Source organism: Chelonia mydas, chromosome 1, assembly GCF_015237465.2.
Source record: "Chelonia mydas isolate rCheMyd1 chromosome 1, rCheMyd1.pri.v2, whole genome shotgun sequence".
Taxonomy (NCBI): Eukaryota; Metazoa; Chordata; order Testudines; family Cheloniidae; genus Chelonia; species Chelonia mydas.
The window spans coordinates 277620846-277642184 of NC_057849.1; the positions used below are offsets into that span (position 1 = coordinate 277620846).

The following is a 21339-nucleotide window of genomic DNA, read 5'->3' on the forward strand; positions in this document are numbered from 1 at the left end:
GGTATAAATTCGCACCTCAAGCCTTGGCTAGACTTAAAAGGATTTGCTGGTATAGCTATGCTGATATAGCTATACCTGCAGGCGGCGATGCAGCTTATGAGAAGCTCTTTCAGTCTTATGCAACTGCTCCCAGTAAAGAAAGAAAGAAGATATATTGCTACAGCTACTCCCGCACGGATTTCCAGTCTACTACCAGTATGGGTCTGGAAAGCAACCAGTGCCCCTATAACTGTGGCTTACAGCGTGAAGAGAAAGGGGACCTTTTTCTGTCTCTTAATGTTGCGAAACAACATTTTTGTTGGAAAAAGCATATGAAGGTTCAACTGCATAAAACAACACAATTTTTTTTAACAGACCTTTTGGGGAAAAAAATCAGACTACAAAGATCCTATTGGGGCTACAAATCAAGAAATGACAACTTTCTCTAGAAAGTGTGTGTTGATTCATTCTGAGGCCAGATCAACATCATATATGGCTCTCTCAGGACTCAGTCAAAATATCTCCAGGTGGACAGATACAAAATTTTAAAATATCGCCAAAGGCCAAAGTATTTGGAATCACTGAAATTAAATCACTGAACAAATACATGAAGTATTAGAAGTGGGAGCTGCTTATGCCAAGCCATTAACATTTTTAATGTGATATTAAACATCTTTTGCAAAACTATAAGATTTAGCATATACTCAACATCCTTCCATATCTTCTTATTAATACAAGTACTGTAGTGCAATCTTTTTATTATGAAAGTTGAATTTACAAATATAGAATTATGCACAAAAAATAACTTCATTCAAAAATAAAGCAATGTCAAACTTTAAAGCCTAAAATTCCATTCAGTCCTAGTTCTTGTTCAGCCAATTGCTCAGAAAAATAAGTTTGTTTACATGTGCAGGAGACAATGCTGCCCACTTCTTGTTTACAATGTCACCTGAAAGTCAGAACAGGCATTTGCATGGCACTGTTGTAGCCAGGGTTGCAAGATATTTACGTGCCAGATGTGCTAAAGATTCATATGTCTGTTCATGCTTCAACCACCATTCCAGAGGACATGCATCCATGCTGATGATGGGTTCTGCTCAATAACAACCCCAAACAGTGCAGACCGACACATATTCATTTTCATCATCTGAGTCAGATGCCACCAACAGAAGGTTGATTTTCTTTTTTGGTGATTCGGTTTCTGTAGTTTCTGCATTGGAGTATTGCTCTTTTAAGACTTCTGAAAACATGCTCCATACCTCAGATTTTGGAAGGCACCTCCGATTCTTAAATATTGGGTCAAGTGCTGTAGCTATCTTTAGAAAATCTTACATTCGTACCTTCTTTGCATTTTGTCAAATCTGCAGTGAAAGTGTTCTTAAAACGAACAACATGTGCTGGGTCATCATCCGAGACTTCTATAACATGAAATATATGGCAGAATGCGGGTAAAACACAGCAGGATATGTACAATTCTCCCCCAAGGAATTCAGTCACGAATTTAATTAACACATTATTTTTTTAATGAGCATCATCAGCATGGAAACACGTCCTCTGGAATGGTGGCTGAAGCATGAAGAGGCATACAAATGTTTAGCATATCTGGCATGCAAATACCTTATAATGCGGGCTACACAAGTGCCATGCGAACGCCTGTTCTCACTTTCTGGTGACACTGTAAATAAGAAGAGGGCAGAATTATCTCCCGTAAATGTAAACAAACTTGTTTGTCTTCGCGACTGGCTGAACAAGAAGTAGGACTGAGTGTACTTGTAGGCTCTAAAGTTTTACATTGTTTTGTTTTTGAGTGCAGTTATGTAACAAAAAAAAAATCCACATTTGTAAGTTGCACTTTCACGGTAAAGAGAGCGCACTACAGTACTTGTATGAGGTGAACTGAAAAATACTATTTCTTTTGTTTATTTTTACAGTGCAAATATTCTTAATAAAAATATTATAAAGTGAGCATTGTACACTTTATATTCTGTGTTGCAATTTAAATCAATATATTTGAAAATGTAGAAAAACATCCAAAATATTTCATACATTTCAATTAGAATTCTATTATTTAACAGTGTGATTAAAACTGTGATTAATCATGATTAATTTTTTTAAAGATCATTAATTTTTCTGAGTTAATCACGTGAGTTAACTGCGATTAATCAACAGCCCTAATATAATGTAATTACTACATATACATTGTGGGGCCAAGGACAACTTAAAATCACATGTGTGTCAATGTATTTTTATCTTTCTGCTGGTCTACACAGATTGTGCACTGGCATAACTATGATGCTTATGGGCGTAATTTGTTTACCAATATACGTAAACTGGTACAACCCCAAGTGGGGATGCAGTTATACCAGCACAAAAGTGCCTTACACCAGTACAGCTTATTTCTGGTTGGGAATTTTCCAACAAAACATTTTGTTCATTGGAAAATGCCGATACATCAAAAGTGGAACTGTTTGTAGGAATGGCTTGGTTTTGACAAATCTTTCAATTTTTTTTTAACAAAAAGTTTTGAAATTGTCTAAATGTTTGGTTTTGACATTTTCTAAACAAAATGTTTTGGTTTTCAGTTCAAAGCTACTTTTCACTTTGAATTGTTAGTAAATTTATACTAAAAATGTTTTACAAAATTGAAAATGGTTGAAATTGAAAGGAAACATTTCACAAGTACTGAAACAAAACACTTTTATTGACCTGGTCAACTTTTTTTTTTTGGATTATTGGTTCAAAAACATATTTGGGATTTGAACTTTTTGCCATCGTAAATCAAGATTTTTTTTTTTTAAATCTCAAAAGCTCTCAGGGATGGGAAAACCATTTCCGTATTAGTTCAAATTATTTCCCTCCCTGTACAGACACATAAGCTATACCAGTATAAGAACGCTTACATTGATATAACTGCATCCATGCTATAGGAGTTGTACTTTTTCCTGCATAGTTAAAGCAGTACAGCAGTTGTGGGTAGACAAGACAGTGAAGAGATTATGGGGAGGTGGGATTTCTCTTGTTCTGGACTGCATTTTCTGTGCAGAACTTGTCAAAACATTGTGTAGCCCTGCCATGACCTTGCAAGTTTACCTCCCAAGTGAACCTCCCATCAACCTCAATGGGGACTGGACACAGGATCTCCCATGGGAAACAAGTTGCCAGATTGGGGCCTTCGCTGGTTTTTGATTTTGTGCTGTTCTTTCACAGAGCAACAAGAGAGTAAAAAACATTTTTAAAAGTAAGAAAATGTGTTTGGAAAACTGCAAAAAGTGGCCAAGAGCTGTGTGCCAGGCTTAGTGCCTGAGATTACTTTTAACTCTCTCTCTCTCTCTTTTTGATGGTGTTCATTTGGGCTTTCTCTTTCTGTTGTTTTTGTTGCATTCTCACTGTTTTTGTTTTCACTGCGTCTACAGTTAAGCTCACCTTTCCGATAGTGTAGATCTGACACTTCCAGTCCTCATGAGCAGGCTCTGAACCTCCTGAGTGCCTGTTGTCAATCCAGAGAGAGAGCTATGATGGCTGAGAGGGAGGTCAATAGATTCAGAGCTCGTGTGCAGGCTAGTCATTGACTGGTAACTTGGTGTGTCCTTACTGCCAGCTGAGGAGCTGCTCAGGTTTGCAGCCCACACGAGACCACCTGACGTGAAAGAGTGAACAGATGCTGGACTGGAAGCCAAGGAGTGACTTAAACTTACAACATCTGTATTTAATTCCGAGGGTTTACTGAAGAGGGGGCTGCTGCTACCACTTTGCCCACCTGCACTGCCCATGCTGCCTGTACCCGAAGATGGAGATTCTAGGCTGCCTTGCCGTGCTAATGTGGTACTAGGGCTGGGCATTGCTGATGTGGGTTTCACACTTTCTGTATTGGGTGCGGAGGCAGCTTTGCCACCAGCCTTGGCACCAAACAACCTAAAATTAAAACAAACAGTTTTAGTTGTTATTCATAGAAACTGACACCCACCTTAAACATTCAAGGCATAACATCACGAGAGCCAAATTCCACATTTAATTACTGCTACTAAAATAATGTACTCCTTGTTGATTAATCACCTCTCAACATTAAATCCACTTAACTACATCACACTAACACGGGGTTTATTTTATTATCAAAAGCTCTCATTCACTGTTTTTCAGATGTGTTCTCTTTAGGTATAGGCCTTCACACAGAGATGAAAAACAAGCAAATCTTTGGTTTTATGGTTGCGTAAACAGATTAAACTTTCACCCAGATCCAGTAGTTAGTTTAAGTCCTACATTCCTACACTTAAACCATTAGACTGCTAAAAACATTACTTCCAATAAGCAGCTAAAATGATTGCAGGAATCACTTGTAAAAGAGCACTCTTCACAGTGTCAAACAGCTAAATATTTGTGTAAGATTCCCCCCACACACACTCCCCCCCTGCCCCTTTTGCACAGATGGTGGTATGGATATGAGCCAAACAGTAATTAGTCAGATACAATAATATACACAGAGCTAAATGTGTCAATCCTTTTTCAAGGGCAGAAAGGACAGACATGCATGTCATGTGGCTGTTACTAGCAGTTTATGGAGGTTATGTTTCTATGTTCTGCCCCACCCCCCGCAAAATAAGTTGAAATATAGTCAATGATGATTTAGTCTCTTGCTGAAAATATCTTAAGCACTTTGTTTGCAGTCCATAATACACTCTCAATATAAATGCAGAACTTGTCACAGAAATAATCAATAAAGATGGCATAGCAATCTATTTTATTTATAATAAAGCCCATGATAATCAACAGTAGGTCAGTCATTTTACAGCCACTAAATGGAGATGTATTGGCTATAGACCACAGGAGGGCAGCATTGGCTTTTACTTAAACAATGGAAGTCTTTCATCTAGTACACTTTCATAAACATTAGACTAGGGCATTTCCAACAGATTCACATTTTGTTAATGTTTCTGACGAGGGACGTAATGAAACGACAAAGATAATAAAATCTTTGTAGCTAGAGGTTGCTGACGATTTTAAAAGCAAATACTTTATTTATCAATATTTTTTTGGAGCCAAATGCCCATTAGTTTTTTTCCCCCCACAGGCTGCAAACACCATTAAAGTGACAGAACCTCCATAAATGAGAGGACTTTCTTCTGTTTGGGGATTTATCTGAATATTCAATGAGAACTTGTTATACTCTTCATGATTTACATGTAGCTACTGTGGGACAGTGGTCAAAATTCAAGACACACTCATTTCAGAGTTGCAGTGAGAGCCTCATTCCTTAAGAATTCTGTTAATAAATATTTTATATTTCTTTCACACTTTATTTAGTTTTAAATGCAGGATTTCATAGCAAACCCATTACCTTCGGAATGTGGGCGAGGCAATGTCTGGGTATTTGGATCCTGGCTGCCTGAGTCCCGGTGTCCCACAGGCACTGGTGGAGGTTGGGCTGGATTTGGGGGAACTGGATAATGAAACACTCTCGGAATCAGACACTGCCACTTTCTCTTTTTCCTTGTCTGTCTGATTGATGGTGACGGGACTGGAGCGCCCTGAGCCAATCTTCGTGGGCTCTCTCAGTTTGGTGGTGGCAGCCCCTGCAGACTTGCTGCTCACATTAGAGTCAATGCTGCTGGTGCTGGACCTGTGTCCACCTCTGCCGGGAATACCACTTGTGCTCGATTTTGAAGGGCGCGGCAAACTCCGGTACTGCAGCGTGGTCTTCGAGTTAACATGTAATACTCCGTCATCCTGATTCTGTGACCCATCTAAGCTAGTTTTCCTCCCTGCATTTGACTTGCCACCAATGGCTGCGGATTTGGGCATCTTCCCCAGAGTCGCCGACCCACTTGTTATGGTTGCCCCACTTGTGGTGATTATAGGAGAAGATCCCACCCCCGCCTTCTTGAATCCAAAGGATCCAGTAGCAGTTGATCGTCCAATGCCAGAGGGAGGCTTTTTTCCTTCATCGCCACTGCTTTTTCCTGCGTCTGATGGAGAGCGCTGAATAGAGGTGCCTTTGAGGGGAGTTTTCACTTTTTCAGAAGCCTTTGCATCATCTGTTTTTCCTAATTAAGAGTATATTTTATATAGACCTCCGTATTTACAGCTATAGTATCTTAATATCAAGATATAATTACTACATGGTTGTATTTTGAGATATAAACGATATACAAGCAGAATAAATTGCTATAAGAGAACACACCAATTAAGTCCTGGTTCAATATTAGATATTAAGTCTATCTAGTCCTAGTTCAATATCTCATCTCTGTCAGTAGTCAGTACCAGATGCAGTATATTAAAGATAAGCATCAGGTATTAAAAGACTGAAATTCTACTGAGGATTTCTAGCTACATATACATGATGTAGGCATAGCTCGTGTGATTTGTAAGAAGAGCTTGAAGCTCAAACTATGATTTTTAGACAAAGTTGTTTTTTGGTTAGTAATACAGTATACTGAAGAAATAATATGTGAAAATAAAATGTTAACAGCAATTAACAATTCAAAAATACATTACTTATCTTTGAAGAAATGACTTCGCCTTCATCCTTCAGTTTTGCTTTCATTGCATATGTTTTCATTCACTTACAGTTAATTTCATTGTGATAGTAAAGGTGCAAACAATGATCAATGATTATTTACAAAATGGCAATAATAAGTCATAATACTGTTGATCTAGCATCAGGTCAGTATTATGATTTAATTTTATTTGTCATATCCCCAGTATCTCCTCACGATTGTTATTTGTGTGAGACTGTCCTCATTAGTATACACACATGCATCTTTCTAGATTACATTGCTATACAGTGCTACTGTGAAATGTTAAAAATGTTTACAAATATGATTTAAAACAATCCCTTTATTTTACCTTTACAAACACTTTTGCGGTGACAATCAAAACGGTCACTTCTCTTTACATTCTTTAATTTTGATTTCTCGTAGATTGCCTACTCTAAGACCATAAGAACTTCTAAAGACATTTATATTGAGAACATCATAGTATTTCATTAATATAGCAAGTTATTATAGCAAGTTTGTAGCTCTATGGAGTGGTTCCTCTTGTGGTGTCAAACTGTCATGAAGAGGAAGAAGTTTTTATTACATTTCTCTTATTCTATCCAATTCCATTATTGTAGAAATAGGTACATATACACATACACACACAGTGCATTGTACACTCTCTCACACATGTATATATCATATGTGCATATATACATACATGCACAGAGTGTATGGATTTTTTTCAAATAAATAAAAACTTCAATTTTCTCCTGCACTGTGGCAGCTTTGCTCTGTTCCAATGGAACAGAGGATTCTACCAGCACAGGGAAATCCTTGGGTGGTACAGAGCAGAAGTAGTGATCCTTATGCCACCCTACTCCTAGTTGCTAGTGCAGGGGTGTAGCTAGGGCTGAGTCCAGATGAGCTCTAGCTGCTGGAATGGACCCAGAAGGGGTGCTGTAGATGGTGTAGATAAAAGCAGTCTTCAGGCCTCTCTAAATTTACAGTCTGGGGCCAGACTGGCACTTGGCAGCTCCAGAATCAGGGACACGCAAAGGTGGCTTTAGCCCATGCCAGACTTGGGCTGAAGGCTCCTCTGCTGGTTCATAAAATATTTTTTAAATGGTCTTGAAAGAAACATTTTTGACTAGACAGGGCCATGTGCTAGAAAATGTACTGCAGAGAACAACCCTGCACTGGCAGAAGGATGGCCTAGACCAGGGATCAGCAATCTTTGGCATGCGTCCCATCCACTAGGAGACCGGGACAGTTTGTTTACCTGCAGCGTCTGCAGGTTCGGCCGATCGCAGCTCCCACTGGCCTCGGTTTGCCGTTCCAGGCCAATGGGGGCTGCAGGAAGTGGCACGGGCCCAGGGATGTGCTGGCCGCCACTTCCCGCAGCCCCCGTTGGCCTGGAATGGCGAACTGCAGCCAATGGGAACTACGATCGGCCGAACCTGCGGACACTGCAGGTAAACAAACTGTCACGGCCAGCCAGCGGATTTCCCTGACGGGCCACGTGTCAAAGGTTGCTGATCCCTGGCCTAGACAATCTAATAGAGGTCTTTTCCATCTTTACTTCCCATCATCTTATGATTTTTGGCTTCAAAATTAGATTGCCAAAACACTGACACTGGTTGCTACTCTTTTTAAGTGGCCTTTGTGGGGATGATATATCTCTGAACTTTTGCAAGTCATCTAGTATTGAAGAAAAAGTTTCACAAGTTTTAAAAAGAAGAGACAGAATTCTTTCCTCAGCAGTAAGCTACACTATTTATAGCTGGAGCCTCATTTGACCCTTAAACTTTGATTCAAAAATGTTCACTTTAGTTTCTCTCACCTCAGTGTCAATGCTTTTCCCCTATACTGTTGTAATCTGTGCTGTTTTTGTTTTACACTCTCAACAACTGTTGGTATAAGTCTTTCCGAGAACATAAAATAACAGAAAGAAAAACAGGGAAACAATACATTACAATTCCCTGATAAGAAATTATCTACTCCCATGACAATAAAGCAAAATTCAGTCACACTTTATATTAAGGGTACCTCTATAAATGGTTAATAAATGATTAATATATATTTTAATTGTTAATTAATCAATTGTTGTAGAGACTAATAGGTGAGTCAATGGCTTATAACTATTGTTTATAACCATTTGTAACACCTTCTACTGCCTGTGACATGCTTATAATATCTATTAATTATTAACCCCTTACAGACTCTTTTTTTCTGAGCTATAATACTACCTGGTGTCTTGAGAGCACTTGTCCCAGCTTTGTGTCTGGATGGGGTCGTTCCGACTTGTGCAGTCATGCCTCTCCTCCAGGATCCAGTCTGTGAAACAGACAGAGATGCTTTCTGACCTCCCTTCTCTGAGTCTTCGGACAGCCCCGAGGGAAGGCCCTTCCATTTACCACTGCCATCTACATTGCTGTCAAAGTCCTCCTCCGGCTTCTTCAGTTCTTCAGTGCTGCCCCAATTTTCACTGTCTGTTACGGACCGTTTCTCTGAATCAGTCTTCAGCTACAAGACATTTACATCACAAGAAATGGTAAGTCTCAGCTTCATTCAATATTTTCTCATTTTTTAAATCCAAGGAAGAGAAGGAGAATAAAGCAAACTGATTTCTTTGTACCACAGATTATATTATGAATGCTATTATGAAACTCAATTTACCTCAGTCTTCAGATGTAACACCTTATTGTCCCTCCACTCCCTAGGGATTTCACAAACAAGTCCCCCCCCTGCCGCCGCCCCGATTTCTCTGAGTGCTGAGCTGCCCTTGCATGGCTTGCTCTGCTCGGCCTGTTGGCGGGGGAGTGCCTGCTGCTCCTCACCCCTGGCACTTCCAGCTCACTTGGCCCCTCTCCCTGGCAGCCAGGCTGGGCGGGGAGCAGAGGGGCAGTCCGCTGCCACTGCCTCTCCAGCTGGGCTCTCTCGCAGACACCCACCATGCTGCACAGAGGCAGCAACCCTGACCGGCCACCCTCAGCTGGCAAGAGAAGTGACTCTGCCCCGCCCTCTCCGCTTCCCACCTGGGCCCGGCTGTCAGAGACAGGGGCCACGTAAGCCCGAAGCATGCTGGGGGAGGTGCAGCAGGAGAAGGACGGAGCCTCCCCCCTCCCGCCCCCACTGGGCAGGTAACTCTGGCGGGGAGAGCGTGGCAGCCCACAAAGCTGGTGGTTGCTGGGGAAGGTGCTGGCAGCAGGGTACCTCTGGTCAGCTGAAGGTAGGAGCATTGGCCATGCCCCTCCACTTGATGACGTGTCTGTGAGGGCACGGGAGCTTCAGGAAGACACTGGTGTTATGAGTCTCCCTGGGTCACCCCAGAGGCACACTCTCCCTGCTCCTATGGCCCCACCCCATCCCCAGAAGCTGGCAGGATTGGCAGTCCAAGGACGTGGGGCTGGAAGGTTCCTCCCAGAGGTTAGACGTGGGGCGGTCACATGGCCCCCACTTTACACTGTGTCCGCCCACTATTGGCCATCACAGGTTGTCTACAGCTGCGAGATAGTGATCTCTTAGCTGAATGTAAAAACAAAGAACAAGCTGACAAACTGCTAAAAACTAAAATGTATGGAAAGTTTAAAATAAGCTGCAGCTACCTAAGTATTTGACTGGCAAAAAAATGGGGTAATATATGGAGTGTCATTAGAGCTGACCAATGTTGAGATAACCGTAAGCATAGGAGAAGATAAAGTGTTAAAGTCAATGACTAATTATTAAACGAGGAGGAGAAAGCAAGCCATCAGTAGCTGTACTGATTACATGTAAGGGAGGGACTCCACCCGAGAAAGTAACACTAAGGTTTCAGATATTAAAGAACCAAGCCATATATCATCTCTCCCTTAAGGTGTTATAAGTGCCAACAACAGCTTGTAAAGGGAAAACAAGATGTGATAAATGTAGGAGAAAGCACTCCTATGAAAATGCTATGGAAGGGACAGAGGTCAAATGTAGCAACTGCAGTGATAACGACAGTCTGGCATAGAGAGAGTGTATCGTGGCAAGGCAAGCTAAAGACATACACAAGACAAAAATTGTTAACATATCTCATGAGGTTTCAGAGTAGCAGCTGTGTTAGTGCTGTACAGAGACTCTCAAAACATCAGGTGGAAAAGGAAGAGATAATCAACACAGGAAAACATGCAGACACAGCCTCATTCTATAAAGAATATGATAAATACTGCAGAAGGTATAGGCGATCTACGAGTGATGAAAAAAATAAAGGTTTATTGTAGGGCTGCCAAGTGATTAAAAAAATTAATCATGATTAATCGCGCTGTTAAACAATAATAGAATACCATTTATTTAAATATTTTGGATTTTTTTTACATTTTCAAATATATTGATTTACAATTAGAACACAGAATATAAAGGGTACAGTGCTCACTTTATATTCATTTTTTATCATAAATATTTGCTTTGTAAAAAACAAAAGAAATAGTATTTTTCAATTCAGCTCATACAAGTACTGTAGTGCAATCTCTTTATCATGAAAGTTGAACTTACAAATGTAGAATTATGTATCAAAAATAACTGCATTCAAAAATAAATAATGTAAAACTTTACAGCCTAAAAGTCCACTCCATGCTACTTCTTGTTCAGCCAATCACTCAGACAAACAATTTTGTTTACATTTGCAGGAGATAATGCTACCCACTTGTTGTTTACAGTGTCACCTGAAAGTGAGAACAGGAGTTCACATGGCACTGTTGTAGCCGGCGTTGAAAGATATTTACGTGATAGATGTGTTAACGACTCTTATGTCCCTTCATGCTTCAACCACCATTCTAGAGGATGTGTCCATGCTGATGATGGTTTCTGCTCAATAACAATCCAAAGCAGTGCAGACCGAAACATGTTCATTTTCATCATCTGAGTCAGATGCCACCAACAGAAGGTTGATTTTCTTTTTTGGTGGTTCGGGTTCTGTAGTTTCTGCACTGGAGTATTGCTCTTTTAAGACTTCTGAAAGCATGCTCCACACCTCGTACCTCTCAGATTTTGGAAGGCACTTCAGATTCTTAAACCTTGGGTCAAGTGCTGTAGCTATCTTTAGAAATCTCACATTGGTACCTTCTTAACATTTTGTCAAATCTGCTGTGAAAGTGTTCTTAAAACGAACTACATGTGCTGGGTCATCATCCGAGGCTGCTATAACACGAAATATATGGCAGAACGTGGGTAAAACAGAGCAGGAGACATACAATTATCCCCCCAAGGAGTTCAGTCACAAATTTAATTAACGCATTATTTTCTTAATGCGTGTCATTGGCATGGAAACATGTCCTCTGGAATGGTGGCTGAAGCATGAAGGGGCATACACATTTTTAGCATATCTGGCATGTAAATACTTTGCAATGCCTGCTACAAAAGTGCCATGTGAACGCCTGTTCTCACTTTCTGGTGACACTGTAAATAAGAAGAGGGCAGAATTATCTCCCGTAAATGTAAACAAACTTGTTTGTCTTCGCGACTGGCTGAACAAGAAGTAGGACTGAGTGTACTTGTAGGCTCTAAAGTTTTACATTGTTTTGTTTTTGAGTGCAGTTATGTAACAACAAAAAAAATCTACATTTGTAAGTTGCACTTTCTTGATAAAGAGATTGCACTACAGTACTTGTATGAGGTGAATTGAAAAATACTATTTCTTTTGTTTATCATTTTCAAAGGGCAAATATTTGTAATTAAAAATAATAATATAAAGTGAGCAGTATACACTTGGTTTTCTGTGTTGCAACTGAAATAAATATATTTGAAAATGCAGAAAAATATCCAAAATATTTAATACATTTCAATTGGTATTCTATTGTTTAACAGTGCGATTAGAACTGCGATTAATCATGATTCATTTTTTAAATCATGATTCATTTTTTTGAGTTAACTGCATGAGTTAACTGCAATTAATTGACAGCCAGCCCTAGTTTATTGCATTTATGATAGAGCAGAGGTGGTCCACGGATAGTTCCCTCTAAGGTGAGCACCTGGGAGGCAGCACACGAAAGAATGAAAGGCCACCCACCTAATTAGTGGAGCTGCACTGGCATGGCTCCACTAATCAGGTGTCTGGACCCTGGAGAAGATGCACATATAAGGTGAGGTGCTGGCCTTGGGGGAATAGGGTTGGGTGAGAAAAGGGGGTGGAGGGAATTTGGGATGTGCAGGGCTGCGGCGGCCAGAGAAAGAGACGACTTTCCCCGGCTCAAGGGCTGCAGCTGCCGGGGAGAGATGACCCTCCTTCCCAGCCTCAGCTCTGTGCCTGCTGTGGCGAGGAGAGACCCCCCTCCTTCCCAGCCTCAGCTCGGGAACTGCCACACTGGGGGAGAGAGGGAAAGACACCCCTCCTTCCTAGCCCCAGCTGTGGGGCTGCTGCAGTGGGGGAGACCCCCCCTCCTTCCCAGCCCCAGCTCGGGGGCTGCCGTCACAAGGGAATGTGGGTACATCTATCACATGAGAAAGGTAAGACTACTGATATTAAAATATGAGTTGTGTGCTTTTATTTGTAGAACAAAAATAATTAACTATTAAGTTTTTTATAAATAGTGCTTTTATCCAAAGTGCTTTACAAAAGTTAGCTAATGGTACAAACAACATTTGGAAAGATCATTAAGTGGTCTGCCGAGACCCTCAGCAATTTTCAAGCAGTTCGCGAAAAAAACAGTTTGAGAACCACTGTGATACGTCACAAATGGAAAAAATCAGAAAAAAAATGAAAATTATGGCTAGGGCAGTATAAAGTATAATTAAGTGGATAAATAATTGGTTAAACAATCACAAACAAAGAGTAACTGTTAATGGAATGATGTCGGATTGGAGGAGGTCTCAAGTGGGGATCCACAAGGATCTGTTCTGGGTCTGATGTTGTTTAACATCTTTATTAATGACTTGGATTTAGGTATAGAGAGCATCCTGATCAAGTTTGCAGATGACAAAAAATTGGGGGTGAGGAGTTGCCAGTACTTTGGAGGATAGAGCTAAAATTCAGAGAGATCTTGATAAATGAGAGAACTGGGCTATGGACAGCAAAATGAAATTCAACAGATAAATGTAAGGTGCTACACTTACGGAAGCAAAACCAAATGCACAGATAGAGGCTGGGGATAACTGGCTTTGCAGCAGCACTGCTGAGAAAGATCTGGGAGTTGTGGTGGATCACAATTTCAACACGAGTGAGCAATGCGATGTTGTTGCAAAAAAAGCAAATGCAATTGTAGGTTGCATTAACGGAGGCATAACATGAAGGTGATAGTACTGCTCTACTCAGCACTGGTTAGACCTCAGCTGGAGTACTGTGTCCAGTTTTGGTCACCAATGTATAGAAGGATGTAGAGAAACCTGAAAGGACCCAGAGGTGAGCGACCACGATGATCAAAGGGATGGAGTGTAAGCCATATGACAAAGGCTGAAGGAAGTGGGTATGTTTAGTTTGGAAAACAAGAGATTAAGGGGGGATATGATAGAGGTCTTTAGATACTTGAAAGGCTGCCATAAAAAAGATGAAGGAAAGTTATTTTCTTTTGCCACAAAGGGCAGGACAAGAGGCAATGGGTTCAAACTACAGCATAGCAGATTTAGATTAAATCTCAGGGGAAAAAAATCCTAAATGTAAGAACAGTAGGACAATGGAACAGTTGCCTAGGGAGGTTGTGGAAGCTTCTTCAGTGGAGGTTTTCAGAAGGAGGCTGGATAGCCATCTGTCTTGGATGGTCTAGACACATCAAATCCTGAATCTTGGCGGGGGGTTAGACTAGATGACCCTTGTGGTCACTTCCAACTCTATGATTCTATGTTTCTAAACATGAAAATACTATACTGAATTAATGATTTTGTATGCGAGAACTTGAGTAAGCTATTGATATCAGCAAAAACAGATCTCCAGGTAAAGATAAGGTACGTAACATAACATTTAACTATGTCTGTGAAATCAGTTTGAGGGTTCTCTTGGAATTATTTAACACTATATGGACCAAAGGACTGAGACTGGTTGAATGGAAACATGCAGTAGTAATTGCAATACAAAAAACAGGCAAACTTTCCACAAAAGTGGATACCTATAGACCAATTGTCCTTACATCCTGTCTGTGTAAAATGATGGAGAGAATAGTGAATGAAAGATTGGTTGTTTGTTTGGAAAACAATGGCATTACAGATAAGGCACAGAGTGGTTTTTGGGAGAGGAAGATGCACTAGTGATCACATTGCTAAATTAGAAACTGAAATACAAAAAAGTATGAGGTACAAAGATTTCATTATAGCTGTCTTTCTAGATATTGAAAAGGTGTATGACATGCTATGGAGGGAAGGGTTATTGTACAAAGTACATGCACCAGGGATAAACGGAAGAATGTATGGGTGGATTAGAGAATTTTTGAGTAAAAGGACCATACAAGTCTGAGTTGGGAAAGTTATGCTGAATATATATAATATTAAAAATGGTACACCACAGGGAAGTGTTATCAGTCCAACCTTATTTAATATTATGATAAATCATAGAATCATAGAATATCAGGGTTGGAAGGGACCTCAGGAGGTCATCTAGTCCAACCCCCTGCTCAAAGCAGGACCAATCCCCAACTAAATCATAGCAGCCAGGGCTTTGTCAAGCCTGACCTTAAAAACTTCAAAGGAAAGAGATAACACCACCTCCCTAGGAAATGCATTCCAGTGTTTCACCAACCTCCTAGTGAAAAAGTTTTTCCTAATATCCAGTCTAAACCTCCCCCACTGCAACTTGAGACCATTACTCCTTGTTCTGTCATCTGCTACCACTGAGAACAGTCTAGATCCATCCTCTTTGGAACCCCTTTCAGGTAGTTGAAAGCAGCTATCAAATCCCCCCTCATTCTTCTCTTCCGCAGACTAAACAATCCCAGTTCCCTCAGCCTCTCCTCCTAAGTCATGTGTTCCAGTCCCCTAATCATTTTTGTTGCCCTCCGCTGGATGCTTTCCAATTTTTCCACATCCTTCTTGTAGTGTGGGGCCCAAAACTGAATACAGTACTCCAGATGAGGCCTCACCAATGTCAAATAGAGGGGAACGATCACGTCCCTCGATCTACTGGCAATGCCCCTACTTATACAGCCCAAAATGCCATTGGCCTTCTTGGCAACAAGGGCAAACTGTTGACTCATATCCAGCTTCTCGTCCACTGTAACCCCTAGGTCCTTTTCTGCAGAACTGCTGCCGAGCCATTCGGTCCCTAGTCTGTAGCGGTGCATGGGATTCTTCCGTCCTAAGTGCAGGACTCTGCATTTGTCCTTGTTGAACCTCATCAGATTTCTTTTGGCCCAATCCTCTAATTTGCCTAGGGCCCTCTGTATCCTAACCCTACCCTCCAGCATATCTACCTCTTCTCCCAGTTTAGTGTCATCTGCAAACTTGCTGACGGTGCAGTCCACACCATCCTCCAGATCATTTATGAAGATATTGAACAAAACCGGCCCCAGGACCGACCCTTGGGGCACTCCACTTGATACCGGCTGCCAACTAGACATGGAGCCATTGATCACTACCCGTTGAGCCCGACAATCTAGCCAGCTTTCTATCCACCTTATAGTCCATTCATCCAACCCATGCTTCTTTAACTTGCTGGCAAGAATACTGTGGGAGACCGTGTCAAAAGCTTTGCTAAAATCAAGGAACAACACATCCACTGCTTTCCCCTCATCCACAGACCCAGTTATCTCGTCATAGAAGGTAATTAGTTTAGTCAGGCATGACTTGCCCTTGGTGAATCCATGCTGACTGTTCCTGATCACTTTCCTCTCCTCTAAGTGCTTCAGAATTGATTCCTTGAGGATCTGCTCCATGATTTTTCCAGGGACTGAGGTAAGGTTGACTGGCCTGTAGTTCCCAGGATCCTCCTTCTTCCCTTTTTTAAAGATGGGCACTACATTAGCCTTTTTCCAGTCATCCGGGACTTCCCCCGTCCGCCATGAGTCTTCAAAGATAATAGCCAATGGCTCTGCAATCACATCCGCCAACTCCTTTAGCACTCTCGGATGCAGCGCATCCAGCCCCATGGACTTGTGCTCATCAAGCTTTTCTAAATAGTCCCGAACCACTTCTTTTTCCACAGAGGGCTGGTCACCTCCTCCCCATGCTGTGCTGCCCAGTGCAGTAGTCTGGGAGCTGACCTTGTTCGTGAAGACAGAGGCAAAAAAAGCATTGAGTACATTAGCTTTTTCCACATCCTCTGTCACAAGGTTGCCTCCCTCATTCAGTAAGGGGCCCACACTTTCCTTGACTTTCTTCTTGTTGCTAACATACCTGAAGAAACCCTTCTTGTTACTCTTAACATCTCTTGCTAGCTGCAATTCCAGGTGTGATTTGGCCTTCCTGATTTCACTCCTGCATGCCTGAGCAATATTTTTATACTCTTCCCTGGTCATTTGTCCAGTCTTCCACTTCTTGTAAGATTCTTTATTGTGTTTAAGATCAGCAAGGATTTCACTGTTAAGCCAAGCTAGTCGCCTGCCATATTTACTATTCTTTCTACACATCGGGATGGTTTGTCCCTGTAACCTCAATAAGGATTCTTTAAAATACAGCCAGCTCTCCTGGACTCCTTTCCCCCTCATGTTATTCTCCCAGGGGATCCTGCCCATCAATTCCCTGAGGGAGTCAAAGTCTGCTTTTCTGAAGTCCAAGGTCTGTATTCTGCTGCTCTCCTTTCTTCCCTGTGTCAGGATCCTGAACTCGACCATCTCATGGTCACTGCCTCCCAGGTTCCCATCCACTTTAGCTTCCCCTACTAAATTCTTCCCGGTTTGTGAGGAGCAGGTCAAGAAGAGCTCTGCCCCTAGTTGGTTCCTCCAGCACTTGCACCAACACTCTGTGACTAGATCCCCCCAGTGTGCCGTCTGGGACTATGGTGGGCCTGCTGTTCACCCCTGACTCTCTCCCTGCATGCTCCTGCTTGTCCCCTCCCCCGCCCTTTTCTGGGAGCTGATCAGAAAAAGAAGCTACAAGCTAAACAAACAACAAGCTACAAGCCAAAAACTAGCCAACAAGCAACTCACAAGCCAATTAAGCCAAAACCAAGCCCAATTTCTGCATTTTTTTCCTCAGGTTTGGCATGTCTGACTAATACTCTCCTGTCTAGTACTCATTCACAGTCTGGCCCAGGCCCCTCTTGCAGTGAATGATCTCCCAAAAAAAGAAGTGCTGGGTGTAGGTGTCACTCTATTTGCAGATGATTGTGCTATGTGGGTTAGGAGCAGGAATATAAAGGTAGCAGAAAAGAGAATCAACAAAATGTTACGGGAGACCTCTGATTGGGGAAATGCATGGGTTTTCAACTTTCCCATTGCTAAATCCACAGGACTGATCTTTACAAAAAGGAAAATTACGAAGGAATGCTAACTGTATATGTCTGGAGAACAAATAGACATAGTTAAAAGATTAAAATTCTTAGGGGTAATATTTGATGCTAAATTACTTTGGAAAGATCATATAAACTATGTTAAAGATAAATGTACAGAAAGGATTAACCTGCTTAAAAGTCTTGCTGGGACTACTTGAGGATGAGGGGTGGATAGGAAAACATTGTTGATGGTATACAGAGCCTTAATCATACCAGTTATTGACTACAGCTGCTAAGTTTTTGGGTCAGCATCGCAATCAGAACTTAAAAAATTAGATTTAATACAAGCCCAGGCACTATGAATTGTGTGTGTTGTGTTTATTACAACACTTATATGCACTACAGATAGCTTCTAGTGAAATGCCAGTTACACTATGAATGAAACTACTGGACCTCACCGTCCAGGCCAGAGTTACTGGGAACTGCAATGATGAAAGTACCAAACAAACTGATGACAATTGTTGGGAATTTGATAGGCAAACTAAAGCACACAACGTTAGAATTCCACATACCATTCGAGTTAAAAGTGTGATGCAGCAGTTGAAAAACAAAGAAAAGTTGAATGAAGTCAAAATTTTTAGTTATGGCAAAATTAGTTATGGATGGAAAGTCAAATGTCCAAATGTAGAGTTAGATTAATTTTATAAATTTAAGAGTAAAAACAGAGACAGTAGGTATTAAAAATGAAGTGTACCAGTCTACAGTTGAAAAGTGGAGTTGGTTTTGTCAAATATATATAGATGGGTCCAAAAAAAAAAAAAAAAAAAAAAAGAAAGGCAGGAAGAATAGGGATGGCATATTGTATACAAATATTGGGAATTAATACATCCAAAAGAATATCTGACTATGTAGCTGTAATGCTAACATTAAATTGGATCTGGGATGTACACCCAGCAGAAACAGCAGTCATTTTTTTTGCATTCAATCTCAGGCCTTATGGTGATAAAAAAGGATGTCTCAGTATGCAGAAGTGATTTAATCAATGAAGTTATATTTCTAACAGAGTTAGTACAGATGGGGATACATGTAGCATCAGCTTGGATCCCAGTGCTTTTTGGGATAACAGGGAATGAAATGGCAGCCAAAGCAGCTAATAACGCTGTAAGAAATGGAAGGATTGATGAAGCGATACCCCTGAGTAAACAGGGATTCAAAAGCCTAGTACAGACAAATTTAGAAGAGGAATGGCAAAAAAAAAAAAAAAAAAAGGATTAATGAAAAAAAGATGAAGATCATGTTTTGAATCGTGCTCTAGATTTGAGAATTATGACATACTTCCGGGCCTGGATAGAACTAACAAAGTGCTTTTGCTTAGAGTACTAACTGGCCATTTTGGCTGAAAATCCTTTTTGAATAAAAAGACACAAAGATGGACTATGTGTGCTCTGTAGGGTGGAGGAAAAATAGATCACCTTCTATGGGTATGTAGGGGTTTTGAAAAAGAAAAGGAAAAGCTTTTTGAAGAATTTAAATGTCTTAAGTGGAAAAATACATGATGTGATATAGTAAAAACATGAAGGAAATGGATTATTATTTGAAAGGTACTGTTACATTACTTGAAAGACACAGGGCAGAGCGAGAGGCTATAAAATGTTAAGTACTGAGGAATTATAGTTGGTGGCAGCTACATACTATATAGGCAAGTCTGTTTCACCATAAAAAGAGAGAGAGAGAGAGAGAGAGAGAGAGAGAGAGAGAGAGAGAGAGGGCATGGCAGTGAGGAAGTCTCCAGCCAAACTCTGTGCATTAGAGAGGGAAGTAGGGAGCCGGGCAAAGAGTAGGATCCTGGCAGCCTGGCCCTGAGGAAAGGGCATACCCACAAAAGAGAAGGGTGAAGCAGAAAACCTCTGGGAAGTGGAATAGGAAGCAGTCCAGGGAGAAAGCAGCAAAGCTGGATCCTGAGCAGACATTGGCTGCGTGTTGTAGGGTGCCTGGGATGGAACCTGGAGTAGTGAGCTGGCCTGCTTTCCTCTACAAACCACTGACAGAGAGGCATTGCCTGGACAATGGGTGCAGTGAGACTCTATACCCTGGCAGGGGAAACCATGAAGTGACCTGGACGGAGGGCCGAGTCACGAAGAGGAAGCTGTAGCTCCTGGAGTGACAGAGGGGCCACAGAGTGAGAGAAAGGACAACAGGTTGAGAAACTGAAAGGGAAGGTGTCAGACCTGTAAGGGAGCCAATTCCCAGAACAGCCAAGAGGAGATGCCACCTGTAATGAGTGAGTACCCTGTGACAGCATATAGTAATAATTAGCTGCTATTGAAATGTATGGTATTTGCGGCATTAAAAATGCAATGTTTGACTATGCTAACATAGTCTTGCATATGCTTTTGGCAGGGAAACAGATTTTGTACAAAGAAGATGGGAAAAGAATCCAAGCAAATATGCACACAAATACTGCTGGGTTCTTCAGCAGAGAGTTTTTGTCGATGATGATGTTACTGAGACTGTAATATTCCAAGAGCTTTTCTCAAAGACAAACTTTTAAATACATGTAGAGATACATTTTTAAAGCAAATTGCATCATCTGCAAAAATGCTAAACAAAATCCTTTTCTTAAAAGTACTTTTGCCACCATGAAGTGACTGTTAATCCTCTTTTATTAAAAAACAGGCCAATTTCCTCCCTATGCTGCAGCCCATTTATGCTACACCAGTCACGTACACTGATTGCAGCAAGGAGCCCACTATCTCTTTGTTGCCAGGGGATGTTCCCCAACTGGCGTAGAGCTGCCATAATAGCTATATGAACATAGCCTGTTTGAAAGAAGACTATGTTAACGTGAACTAGGTATCTTTACATTTACACCGGCAGCGTCCACACAGGGCAATTGGATCACAACACTTTGGTGCACTCTACAATTCACACCCTGAAATCTCCACTGCAGCATAATGTAGATAATCCCTAAGTGGGTGAAGCCCAGCCTTGTGAAGATGGAGATAACCCTGGTAGGTTGGGAGAGAACAACTGGAAGAACTGAAGATGATTACGTTGGCACACCGATAGAGGGGGTCTGACCACCTTTTGTGCCACAGGCCTGAAATTTAAAGGCCTGACTTATTCTGGACCTGCCACTGGTAGCTCAGGTAGCAACAATGCCCAATGTGACTTTGTTGCATTTTCTTATGCTAAGATGAGCGCTTAGGGTATGTCTATACTGCAGCTGGGAGCATACTCCTCAGTGTGGGTAGACACACATGCACTAGCTGTGCTCGAAAGAGCTAAAAAGAGCGGTGTAGCTGGAATAGCACGGGTGAGGCACCTGACTACTAACCTCCCTGGACCACCTGGGTATGTACTTGGACAGCTAGCCCAAGCTGCCACCTGTGTTACCCTGTCTACACTGCTATTTTTAGTGCACTATCTCAAGCAGAGCGAGTGTATCTGTCTACTTGCACTGGGAAGCATGCTCCCAGCTGCAGCATATGTATCTCTACGTAGGGCTACATCTAGAGACCACAACGAAACTGAAGTGAGCTCAGAACATATTAAGTGAAGCAGCATGCTGACAGCACA

General features: G+C 41.4%; 1 protein-coding gene across 10 annotated transcripts in view; it reads right to left on the reverse strand.

Annotated features, from left to right (window-relative positions):
* Nucleotides 1-21339, reverse strand: part of NAV3 (neuron navigator 3) — a 352628-nt gene that overhangs the window by 67546 nt on the left and 263743 nt on the right. For 7 of the 10 annotated variants that reach the window (XM_027819622.3, XM_007057255.4, XM_027819623.3 and 4 more), the window contains 3 exons: nt 8699-8975; nt 5312-6017; nt 3403-3891 (listed from right to left, as the gene is read on the reverse strand). In XM_027819622.3, the coding sequence (XP_027675423.2) occupies nt 3403-3891; nt 5312-6017; nt 8699-8975 (1472 nt within the window). The remainder of the gene's footprint in view (nt 1-3402; nt 3892-5311; nt 6018-8698; nt 8976-21339) is intronic. The other 3 variants (XM_027819628.3, XM_043547389.1, XM_043547393.1) reach the window with 1 other exon arrangement.